Here is a 12,571-nt window from a genome sequence, read left to right as displayed (position 1 = left end):
AGGCCAGCGGGGGAGTGGGGAGGGGGGATAACCGGGCCCCAGCACGGAACGAGCAAACCGTGCCTAGTGTGAGTACGCCCTTAGATAGGAATACTGTTCCTGCACAGCAACCTTAGATTTTATTTTGTGTTGTACTGACGTTTTTTCAGAGGCGCATTGAAAAATAAAGTGCTCTATAGGAATACTTTCGATTTGTGTGATTTTTCACGGGCACGAGTGGGTAACGGGTAGAATATTAACGGGTCCGGGCGGGTACGGATTTATCTTTGAAATAGCCACGGGTTCGCGGGTGGGTGGGTGCTGTACTCTGCGGATATGGGTGGGTGCGGGTCTCACAAAACGGACCCGTGCAGCACTCAAGTAGAACCACAACCACGGAAATACATATATGGACATTATAATAAACTGAGGACACACACACACAGATGTTTCTTTGGTCTCTTTATCTCAGCTCGTGCGATCTCCAATACAACGTTTTTCAGTCAAGATCAAGCACCTCCCCCTTCTACCGCAACACACGTAGTTCACCAAACACTCACGAGCTTTTGCCTGAATAATACTTTCTATGACAGACATAAGTAGACGTAAACGACGCAAACACTCGCCAAAGGGAGCAGCCCGGGGCTGTCTCGTCACAGCGCCAACGTGAAATGGTGGTGACAAGAAAATGAAACTTAAGGCTTGTATGCAGTGCTCTATTGTGTGTTGACAACATCACATATATACACACACACACACACCTTTTTGTCACACACCTTATATATTCATATATATGTGGTCTGCTATGAGTTTCATAGCAGACATATCAGCCTTATCTGGCGCTGATGTGACTGTTATTGCCAAATTGAGCGCTGTGGCAGAGCAACTGTGTGCCTCAAACTACGGCGGTACAACGGCCGACCTCCGTGAAGGGTCTCGTGTGATCAGAAACAGAAAACCATTTCTGCTCGTTAATGCTGGTTTATTTAAATAAACATTTGTGCTGTCGTATTTTTAAAGTTATAAAGCGGTAATGCCTCGATGAGTGATGTTATCTAGAATCCCCCAGCGTCTCTGTTTAGTGTGGTTAATGCCACAGACGCGGCATAATTACCTGAACCCGCAGGTAATCCTCTACCAAGCTTTGATCTTTAACGTACTTGTAATCATGACGCGAGCAGAAATTTTAGAAGCGAGCAAAAAACTGAAACGCGCACTGAAAACAGGGAAGTGAGCGCAATTAACAGCGCTCAGTTTTCTTGATTTTGCGTGCTCAGTGTGTCTGACTTGCTTGATTGAATCTTATCTTTGCGCTCTCATATTTTAAAGACCGCAATCTCACTCCATACTACACATTGTGGGTTCATAGATTGTCCTTGTTTGAGTCGAGTGGTCCTTATGTTTTCATGCCTTGGTAAGTCCTTAGTATAAGCTTCCGTTGTCTACGTTTCATGCCTTTCCCTAGTCTCAGACTATGCCTTTGGGGTTCATAGATTGTGTTTAATCGAGTGTTCAGTGTACGTTTTTATTCTTTGGTCTGTCTTTCGTACGAGTTCTTTTCCTCTACGTTAGTTTGCCTAGGTCTCAAACTACACCTTATGCCCGGTTCACACTACACGATTTTAGGCGGGTTTTTCAGTCGCCGAGCTCTTTATCTCAGCTCGTGCAATCTCCAATACAACGTTTTTCAGTCAAGATCAAGCACCTCCCCCTTCTACCGCAACACACGTAGTTCACCAAACACTCACGAGCTTTTGCCTAAATAATACTTTCCAGAGGTGGGGACTCGAGTCACATGACTTGGACTCGAGTCAGACTCGAGTCATTAATATTAAGACTTTTGACTTGACTTGAAAAAATATTCAGAGACTTAGGCTTGACTTGGACTTTTACACCAATAACTTGGGACTTGAATTGGACTTGAACCTGTTTACTTGCAAAGACTTCATTTTTTTTACCCCAAATCTAAATTTTAAAACGCATATTAATATTTATAAAGTGCGCCCCATTAATTTCATTTCCGTCCTTCTGATGCAGACCTCCCCCCTCGACCAGTCCTCTGCTTTTCCACACTCTGTACGTGTGTGTGTGCATGAGCGAGATGCATCCAATTGCACAGCCGGAGAGCCAACTGCAGTTCTAGACCTGCAGTTTTAGACCTGCAGTTCTAGACGTGCTGTAGTTTTAGCCATGCGCCACCTAGCGGCTCGGAATGTAGCTAACGACAGCCAACCGCAGTTCTAGACCAGCAGTTCCAATGCATGCCGTAGGCTCAGGGGCTTGTATATTGTAATAATCCATTGTTTATTTGTTAAATAAGCCCATTGATTCTGAATTGTTTTAGCCAAATCTATAACATTTGACAAGTTTTAAACGATAATGTACACCACATTTTGTATTTAAATAGAAGTAGTACGCCTCATTTTCCCTGTTCTTTTAGGGAGTTTTGATTAATTTTGTCATTTACACACACAGCTTGTCTCCTGAAGATATTTTATTTTTAATTAAACAACTGGATTACTGGCATAGGCTATTTTGTATTAAAAATCAGCAAAAATTGCATAATGTCAGGATGCTTTCAGTGAGTAAGCATACGTTTCCAGAATGTTAGGAGTGATTTATTTTACTCGTATACCTTCATTGGCATGCAACTAGCAAATATTATGTGATACTTGGGGTTTTTCGCTCACACGCCACACATCCGATTTCTCACGCCGAAAAAAAATCTAGTTTATTTACCTCTGATCCATATCTATGATTCAATGAGTTACCATTCGCTGGCGACCGATCGATCGCAATATAATACAAATTTTTGTCCATTTTACGTTCGCCACCACCCCCCCCCCCCCCCCCCCCCCCCGGCAAAAATTTACGTTCGCAGGACTAGCATTTCTCTCAAAGTCGAAGTAGCTACAAAGTAGTCATAAAGGTAGCCAGAACTAACGAACTAAGACACACTAACGCTAGCCAGATTCATCCTTCATGACATAAACATTACGATAACACAAAAATGACCTTCAGACCGATCATATTTACATTTACATTTATGGCATTTAGCAGACTAAATATATGTGTATCATATATTAATATGCTCAATTGTATCAATATTCAGAACATAGTCTGGGTTCTTATGGGTTAATAATGATGGGGAAATGCTACTTTAGCTTGCTTACTACTTTTAGTATTAATAGTAGCGTAGTAAGTGCTAATTTCCTTCCTTTAAGTTGTTTCAAATTTAATCAAAGTAGCTACTAAGTAGCCATAAAGGTAGCCAGAACTAACGAACCAAGACACACTAACGCTAGTCAGATTCATCCTTCATGACATAAACATTACGATAACCCAAAAATTACCTTCAGACATTATCATATATCTATCATATATTATTGTTGCTTATAAATATTCTTCCATCTGCTCCCGCGACATACTAAAACACTATCTGGATATTACGTTACATACATCTAAAACTACGGCACGTCTAGAACTGCAGGTCTAGAACTGCAGGTCTAAAACTGCGGTTGGCTCTCCGGGTGTGCAATTGGATGATGTAGGCATGAGCTGCAGCACAACCAATCAAATGGGGGGTTGGCGAACATACATTTTTACCTGGCGGGGTGTAAAATGGACACAAATTAAGTATTATATCGCGATCGATCGATCGCCAGTGGTTGGTGCCAGAGCGAACTAGTAACTCATTGAATCATAGATGTGGATCAGAGGTAAATAAACTAGATTTTTTTCCGGCGTGAGAAATCGGATGTGTGGCGTGAGAGCGTGTGAAGACGGTCAAATGCGTGTGTCTCACGCTCAATGCGTGAGAGTTGGCAACCCTGGGTTCTGTATCTGAACTCGGGGAAGAGAGCCTCTCTCTGTCACCATCATAATATCCAGTTCTATCTCAGCATGGATTGTGTATTTGAAGACATCTACGTCGAGAAAAAAATATATTGACAAAAGTGGAGCGAGTTTTCAGCTATGGGGACATCATTCATCGTGCACAAATGACATACAGACTTTTGGCCAGAAATGCAATGCAGAATAGTTTACTGAAATGTCTAAAGTTGCAGATTCCTGTTAATTGTTCAGTTCTTATATTTGTTTGTCTTGTGTCACTCACACATGTTCTCCAAGAAACCAGATAAGAGAAGAGAGGGAAAATGCTGTTATGGTTCGTTGTATTGTACTGTGAAAATATCAGCACTTTTTATTTGAACGTGGAGTTCTACTTATGACTTTTTCACATAATATTTATTTCTGGAAAATTGAATATTTTTGCAGCTAAGTTTAACAAATTGAACTGTGCAATAAAGAGGTGTAATTTTAATTTTTTTTATACTTCGTGTTTTCAGTTGCACGTTTTATCAAGATTTGAGGAGAATACAGATTTAAAACGCATGTCTATTATTTACATTTAAAATATACCTGCAACATTGGTTAAAAAAAAAAAAGACTCGAAAGGACTTGAAATTCCAAGTTTCAGACTTGGGACTTGACTTGACTGTTGCCTGTCTTGACTCGAGACTTGACTTGACTTGAGTGTCTTTGCTTGAGACTTGACTCGGGACTTGAGGTATAAAGACTTGGACTTACTTGAGACTTGCAAAACACTGACTTGGTCCCACCTCTGATACTTTCTATGACAGACATAAGTAGACGTAAACGACACAAACACTCACCAAAGGGAGCAGCCCGGGGCTGTCTCGTGACAGCGCCAACGTGAAATGGTGGTTACAAGAAAATGAAACTTAAGGCTTGTATGCAGTGCTCTATTGTGTGTTGACAACATCACCTATATACACACACACACACACACACACACACCTTATTGTCACACACCTTATATATTCATATATATGTGGTCTGCTATGAGTTTCATGAGTTCAGCAATCTGTGTATCATCATTTACATTACAGCTGCTCTTCATACATAAGTAGCCCAGTCATGTATTTTGTTTAAAAAATTGTTGTCCAAAAATGTTGACTTAATAGACACCACGCCCATTTGTAAACTGATGTAATGTGTACATAGCATCATTTTTATACCTACATATCATCATTTACTGTATAGATCTGACAACAGGAAGATTCATATTAGATAGATCAAATATAGAAAATATTCAGATCAAATATAAATTGCATTGCTTTTTTTATGCTGGTATATTACTGGTATGGTACTTGTAGTTCTGGTAATCCGTGTCAAATGTGTTGTAGACTGTCTACCCAAGTGCCCAAATTTTATAGTGAAATAATGAGTTTCTGAAATACATCAAACTCTGGTTCTGGATTACTGCTTCATTCCAGCTTGCTGTCAGTAGTAGGTCTATTTCCATGAATAATTGAAATATTTCTAATTTTTCCTCAGGATAACTGCAAATGAGTAACAGAGGTAACTACATATGTTTTTTTAAAGCTCTATATTAAAGATTGTTTTACTTTTTTAAAATGTTTTTCTATTGATTTTCATTAACAGAGACCAAAAGGCCATGTGAAGACATGCCTTCTACTTCACATCAAACAACAAAAAGACACAAACAGCACTGTCCTAGCCCCAAGGAGATGAGTGATGGTGAGATTTTTACTGTGTTTACCGAGTTTTTAATAAAGTCCTTATGCACATCCCTCCCCCTCACCCACTCACCTGTTCACTGGTTACAGCCTGTAATATAATTTCAACAAGCCACTGACATTCTTTGCATATATTCGTTTAAAGACAGACTGCTCATTCTAAAATTGCAAGTATTGGGGACAAATGATATTTTATGCCAGACGAACATATACACAAACACAAGTGAACCTGAGGGAGGACTCAGGGGCAGACCATGACAAACCCCACCCACTGAGGGAGGAGTCAGGAGTAGACCGTGACAAACCCCACGCACTGAGGGAGGAGTCAGGGGCAGATCGTAACAAACCCCACCCACTGAGGGAGAAGTCAGGGGTAGAGCGTGACAAACCCCACCCACTGAGGGAGGAGTCAGGGGCAAACCGTGACAAACCCCACCCACTGAGGGAGGAGTCAGGGGCGGACTGTGACAAATACTTATGGCTCAGTCATTTTACGTTTTTGTAGTACAAGTATTGTGTTATTAATATTTGGTTTGTGTTTGTCTTTGCAAGTGACGAGGAACATCAGATTGGCCAAAGAAATCATTACAAGTGTTAAACATAAACTCAGAAATGAAACTAAAAACAGCTCCACTGAGAAGCTCACTCAGTATGTCAGGTACAGTAGTCACTGCAGATTCATGGCACAAATGCCAAAGACATTTTGGCATGAACATGACCTTCTATGCATTGTGCACAGGGCAAGTTTTTCAAAATTGGATGAAGACATAAAGAAGAAAACGACTGTGGGATTGTTTGGAAGGACGGGGACTGGTAAGAGCTCACTGATCAATGCTGTTCTGGGGGAAAGTAACCTGCTGCCTTCAGGAAGCATTTGTGCCTGTACATCAGTCATTATACAGGTGGAAGCCAATGTGACAAACTCCAACTACATAGCTGAGATTGAATTCATCTCAAAACAGGTACAAGAATATTTCTCTCATAGTATGTTGGCCATAGTACCTGTTTTCTAATGCTCCAAAATGCAAAAACAACTCCTATCATTTCTATCCAGTTGTGTTTTTTAATGTTCTTTTAATCTTTTTTCTATGTTCTCTTTTTGTCCTAATAATGTTCTATTAATCTTAAGAATTGGGAAGATGAACTTGAGACACTTTTGAAAGTTTTATCTGAAGATGATGACAAGGATCATGACATGTTCAGTGCAGCAAATGACAAGATTACAGCACTGTATGGAGAAGAAGGTGTTTTTATGGTCAAAGAAGACCTCATGAAAGATGAGAGGTTCTCAGAAATTCCAGAGTTCCTCAAATCCAAAAGGAAAACAATTTCATGCAAAAATGTAGGTTAACGTGGATTTCTGTTTGATGTTTTGTGAATTTCCAGTCCAACAGTGTCTAAAAGCAAGATTCAATGTATGTGATTGAGAATCTTTCTTTGTGTGTATATTCACTTTGCACACACCAGGCTTCTGAGCTCCAAGATTTGATGGGTTGTTATATTCAGCATGATGATTCGAGCCCTGGGGGATGTTACTGGCCAGTAGTGAAGAGTGTGACCATCAAGATTCCTAACTGCAAAGATTTTCTGGAGCATGTTGTGTTAGTTGATCTCCCTGGAACTGGAGACTGCAACAAGAGCAGAGATCAGATGTGGAGATTGGTGAGTATTGCTGCTCATTTTTAGAATGTTCTGGAAAGTCCACGTGAAACTTTCCTCATATCAATGTGCTACAAAGATAGGGCCAGGATGGATTTAGTATAGGGTACCAGACATGGACATTTACTACAGGACACCAGTAATATTTATGGCACAATTGAAACAGTAAGAAATATACGTATAAATGACAGATGGGAGTGGGAACTGGTTTTCTGAATTGCTGCTACACAACAGATCATGTTCACAAAACTGTAATGGTGGTGAGGGCTGAATGATGAGGCAGGAAGTCAGACTGCAAACAACATTGTTACTTTAATTTTAAGTATTTTCATTTTGATGCAGCGCAGACAGTGCAGTGAGTGCACATATAACAAGAAACACACTGTGAGACTCAGACAAAGATGAGCACGGCACACTGCGTGAACGCACATTAAATAGACAAACCTCATAAGCCCCGAGTGATCACGAGATGAGCCACAGGCGAGACCAATGAACACGCTCAGACACAACCACACCCACGGAGATACATAGACGGACATAACTAGACGTAGACGACTAGACGTAGACAACATGAACACACGCCCTAAGTGGAGGGCTCATGGAACAAAGGAACATGGGTAATTATTAAATTACTGTGTCAGGCCCGTGATACCGACTTGTCCAGTTATATCCATGCCTGCCACCCCGGACGGACGGAACTTCGGTACCCAGAATACCGCGGGGGCTCATGTGACCCCCCATTGTTCAGACTCACAATCGTACTGATGGGAAGCACCTGTCCCCCTCCCTATAAATAGTGGGAACGAGTAGGAACTAATTGCTCAGTATTTGTTTTGACGCATGCGTCTCTGCGTTCCGTGTGCCTATCTCTGTGATTTTTGGATCCTAATATAGTCAGTCTTTAGTTTGAGGATCTGGTGTTCTATTCCAGGATTTCTTTTTCGTTCTGTATGGTTTCTCGACCCTGTCGTGGGTAAGCCTCTGTTTAAATAAATACTGTTATCATCTGCGAGTGTCTGCTCTTCTGTCTGGTCGTGACATACTGTAACAAGTAGTGAGTAACAGGCTGAGAGAAGCAATATTTATTAAGGGCAAATAATAAATATCAAGCATAACACCTGATTGGCCATTAATTGACAGCTGATTATATCATGTTATTAATATTCTTCATATACATAACCTTTATTTAATATTCTTTGATGGTCTACAGAAACTGCGAGATTGTTCTACCGTGTGGATTGTAAGTGAAATAAATCGTGCTGGTTCTGACAAGGAGGCCTGGAGTCTTCTGTCCAACAGTGTAAGAGACATGGCAGAAGGTGGAGAGTGCAGTAGTATCTCATTCATCTGCACCAAGACTGATGACATCAACCCCCAGAGCTACATGAGGTTAACAATAGTTATCTTTCTTAAAACTGTAATGTTACAATTACTATATCTGCTTCTTTTCTTATGATAGAGGAACGGGAAAACATTTGGCACACTTACCATTTAGCTTACTGTGTTTACTACCCACCTTATTAAAGTCCATAAATATGGGTGTCAATGCATTTTTAACATGTGAATAGATTAGTTAAATTAAAATGTAAATATGTTTGACTGGAAATTTTAAAATGACAAAAACATTTTGAAATGTAGATCTGCCAAGCTCATAGATGAAGACTTTCAAATCACATCAGAGGTAATAATGACTTTAAAATAATTTTTAAAGCAAAAATAAATAAATATGAAGAAGTAAAGTTAAATTAGCATGGACAGTGTTACCACGAGGTAAATGTAGTATAAACAAAATGTTTCTACCTTACAGGACCCTCAGTACGCCAGTAAGAGAAAAGCTGCATGTATAAAACACAGAAATAGAACAGCTAAGGAAAAACTGAGGAAAATTTTTAACCAACAAGACACAATAAAGGTAGTTTTCTTCAATTGTTTATTGTATCAAAGTACAGAGATACCAATCTCAAATTTGGTTTGAGGAGCTATTTTCATATTGCTGTTCATACTTATATGGTAATTATGTTGTATAGGATGAGTAGTTGTAAGGAATGCCGTCTGATATGTCCCTCCTAGCTACACCTGCTACTAATTACCACGCCCCCTTTTCAGTCACATATATACACCTTCCCACCACTTCCTCGTTGCGAAGTATTGCCGTTCCCATGCAGCATACCAAGCGTTTCCATTGCCTGTTCGATCTCCTGTGCTCTGACCCTTGCTTTCTCCTCAGACCTCGCCTCCTGTCTAGCCCTCCTGTACCTCCCGGATTCTGCCCCCCCGTTATGACCCTGGACCGTCCTGACCATCCCACGAAAACGCTGCTGTTGTTACTACACCTAGCGCTAGTGATACTCGTGCCGTTTCTTGTAAACGTGACTCATTTGAATAAAAGCAGTCTACTTTCGCAGTTGGATCCCTCTCTGTCTGGTCAATACGTTACAGTAGTATTGTAATTATATTTATAGAGGTAATTTAGGTATGTAAGCCTTAAATAAATGAATCTCATTAATTATTAATCAATGCATAACAAACTAGTAAGAAGTGGCCATACACATTTTTGAACTGAATTCCAATCATAAGTGAAGTGGAGGCTTTAAGCCTTGTATTGACATTCAGTAATTCCTTTGTTTTGGATAAGGCTGTTGTTGTCACGTTGAGGACCCCGGCCCCTCCCTTTTGGGCGTGTGTTCACGTTGTCTACCTGCAATCGTCTGCGTCTGTGGATCTTCGTGGTTGTGGTTGTGTCTTGTGATAATCTGTCTCACCTGTGGCTCGTCTCGTAATCACGCGGGAATCATGTGGTTTGTCTATTTAATGTGCGCTCGTGCAGTGTCCTGTGCTCGTCGTTGTCTAAAGTCTACACGTTGCAGTGTATGTTAAATGTTCTATGTGCACTATATGCGCTATTCAGTGTTCTCAGGTCTCACGCATTGAGCGTGACACACGCATTTGACCGTCTTCACAAGCCACACTTCCGATTTCACACGGCGAAAAAAATCTAGTTTATTTACCTCTGATCCATATCTATGTCGCCCTCCACTGGCGATCGATCGTGATATACAACGTTCGCCACCCCCCGATAACTTACGTTCTCATTCTAAACATGAGAGCCCTGGCGCTATTTGTGATTGAAATTAAAGTGACGTCTGTCAATTCAGAGGGATCCGTGTCTCATCCTTCGCTACGCTCCCAGCGTCACAGTTGTCTGTTATTTTTTATCGTTTTGAATGCCAAATTGTCATTATTCCAGATTATCATGTATAACTCATACAGTTAGTTTTCATGTTTTCAGTTGTCACCTTGTTTATTCAGTAGTTTTGAAATATTCTAAAGTTTGTCAGTTTGTCAGTGGCCCCACCTTTGCGTGGTCAAGAGACATTTTCTAGGACAGTATAAATGACCACTAACATCTAACACAAGACTTATGAGCTTTAAGGTATGCTTGACTCCCAATCAATAGTTTTCCTCTTCTCCCTGTTCTAGAAACATTTCAATTGTGGCGACAACTTCTTTTCTGTGTTCACTGTGAGTTCTGAAGAGTCCAGCAAAGAAAATCCACTTTTGAAACCAGAGGATACAGGTAAAGCATACATTCTTCCAGACACATTAAAGTTTACAAATTTAACCTAGTTGCTTTTGTATAAAATGACACAGACATATTCTTCTTCTTCATGGTATTCTCTAATCTCAACATATGTAGAAATCCCCATGCTCAAGAACCTCCTGAGGTCATACAACAACACTCACACAACTGAAACTGCAAATCTCTATATCTCTGGTGCACTTGGAATCCTCTCTCTGATTCAAGGTTATAAGAACACCAACGCAGACACGGTAAGTCTCATCATGGAAGTAAAGTCTTGACTCTACTGCCATAAGAGATGAAACACTCCATCTTCACCATCCACATCTGATACATTTATATGGAAACATTCTTAAATTTTTTTTTTATGGCAATCCAGTTTGGTGGTGGTCTACTCAACCCAGCAGTGACAATGACATACACACACATATGACATACACACACATATGACATACACACATAATCTCATGCCCACAGACAATTCTGACCTAGAGGAATACACATGGCTACATCAGCAAACATATAGATTGTTTGACACAAGCAAAAAATGACCACGCCACCTTCCACCAAGTTTGTCTGAATGCAACAGGTGTCAAAGTCTGTCTAGTCTGCCTTGGCTGCTTGTCATGACATCATACATACATGACAGTGAGCTATCGGTCTGTAGCACACGCACCAATCCTGAAGAGCATAGACATGAAACCCAACAAAATCAGTCTCACTATCATGCTGGTGCATCTGGTGCATGTATGTACACTATAAGTAGTTCTCACATTTCTGTTCTAGAGGGAGAGATTTGATTTGTATCTGCAGTTGATGAAAAATCTTCAGAACACATCTGAAAACATGCAAGAATATTTCACAAATGTTTTACATTCTCTAAAAAAACATCTCTCAAATGGAGCAGCGGAATCTGAAAGAAACTGTATTGAAAATGCAAAAACAGTGATAGAACCGGTGAGCTGTTTTCTCTTAATCTAATATCTGTGATCAGTTTCAACTGATTTATTTCAAACAAATTTCTTTTGTGTACTCAGAAAAGAAAGAACGGTCGTGGATTTCACCGAACTCTAGCGGCATTGTGCAGTAATGATGGATACTACAGGTCTAAGACTGGAGTAGAATCAGATCTGAATAGATGCCTGGTGAAACACATGTACAACCACATCGATAAAGAATTCAGTGACTTCTTTTCGTGAGTAGTGAACTGCGTTTTGCTCATTTCAAACTACTAAGTAAAGTATCAGGCTCACAAGTAAAATCAAATAGTTTGAATATGCAAAGGACAGTCCAAGGAAAACAAAACAAACAAAAAATCAGGTCATAAAACAGGCAAAGGTAAATACCAAAACAGCATTAAATCCAAGCAGACTAATCAGAACTAAAACCTGAATATATTAGAACATGCAACAAAACACAAACAAAAGTCTTCTCAACTCTTTCAGTTCAAAAAGCTTCCAGCACCTTAATTTCTTCTTATGTTCTAAGATCTCTTGAAATTAGTAACCATGTTTCAGTGAAGATTTCCCCTGACACATCAGGAAAACGTCAGGGACAAATGTAACTGAGCGTTCCACCTTCATGGTTGTGTATATCGTGCTTCCTTCTAGATAATTAATATTTCATTCCAATATTTATCCAGGGGCCTCCAGGGGAATGAAACTGATGTAAACGCAGATTCACTGCAAACAAAGATTGACAGCTTCACTATAATACCAGAGGACTTGCTGCATAACTATGAAGATTCCCCAGTGCTAAGCCACATGCTGAAATTCCTTAAAACTGAGGT

At 40.1% G+C, this 12,571-nt stretch overlaps 1 protein-coding gene across 5 annotated transcripts in view; it reads left to right on the top strand.

Annotated features, from left to right (window-relative positions):
* Positions 1–12,571, top strand: part of LOC143518509 (nuclear GTPase SLIP-GC-like) — a 160,387-nt gene that overhangs the window by 145,587 nt on the left and 2,229 nt on the right. The window contains exons 2-15 of one of the 5 annotated variants that reach the window (XM_077011016.1): positions 5,341–5,364; positions 5,449–5,544; positions 6,096–6,192; positions 6,283–6,505; positions 6,673–6,885; positions 7,011–7,205; positions 8,413–8,591; positions 8,841–8,883; positions 9,010–9,114; positions 10,683–10,779; positions 10,900–11,033; positions 11,569–11,739; positions 11,820–11,977; positions 12,425–12,569. In XM_077011016.1, the coding sequence (XP_076867131.1) occupies positions 5,352–5,364; positions 5,449–5,544; positions 6,096–6,192; positions 6,283–6,505; positions 6,673–6,885; positions 7,011–7,205; positions 8,413–8,591; positions 8,841–8,883; positions 9,010–9,114; positions 10,683–10,779; positions 10,900–11,033; positions 11,569–11,739; positions 11,820–11,977; positions 12,425–12,569 (1,869 nt within the window). In that variant the 5' untranslated portion in view covers positions 5,341–5,351. Of the gene's footprint in view, positions 1–5,340; positions 5,365–5,448; positions 5,545–6,095; positions 6,202–6,282; positions 6,506–6,672; positions 6,886–7,010; positions 7,206–8,412; positions 8,592–8,840; positions 8,884–9,009; positions 9,115–10,682; positions 10,780–10,899; positions 11,034–11,568; positions 11,740–11,819; positions 11,978–12,424; positions 12,570–12,571 lie in introns of all 5 variants that reach the window. The other 4 variants (XM_077011015.1, XM_077011017.1, XM_077011018.1 and 1 more) reach the window with 4 other exon arrangements.

This window comes from Brachyhypopomus gauderio, chromosome 7 (genome assembly GCF_052324685.1).
Source record: "Brachyhypopomus gauderio isolate BG-103 chromosome 7, BGAUD_0.2, whole genome shotgun sequence".
Classification (NCBI taxonomy): domain Eukaryota; kingdom Metazoa; phylum Chordata; class Actinopteri; order Gymnotiformes; family Hypopomidae; genus Brachyhypopomus; species Brachyhypopomus gauderio.
The sequence above is the reverse complement of the archived record's forward strand: the minus strand, read 5'-3'. Positions and strand labels throughout refer to the sequence as shown.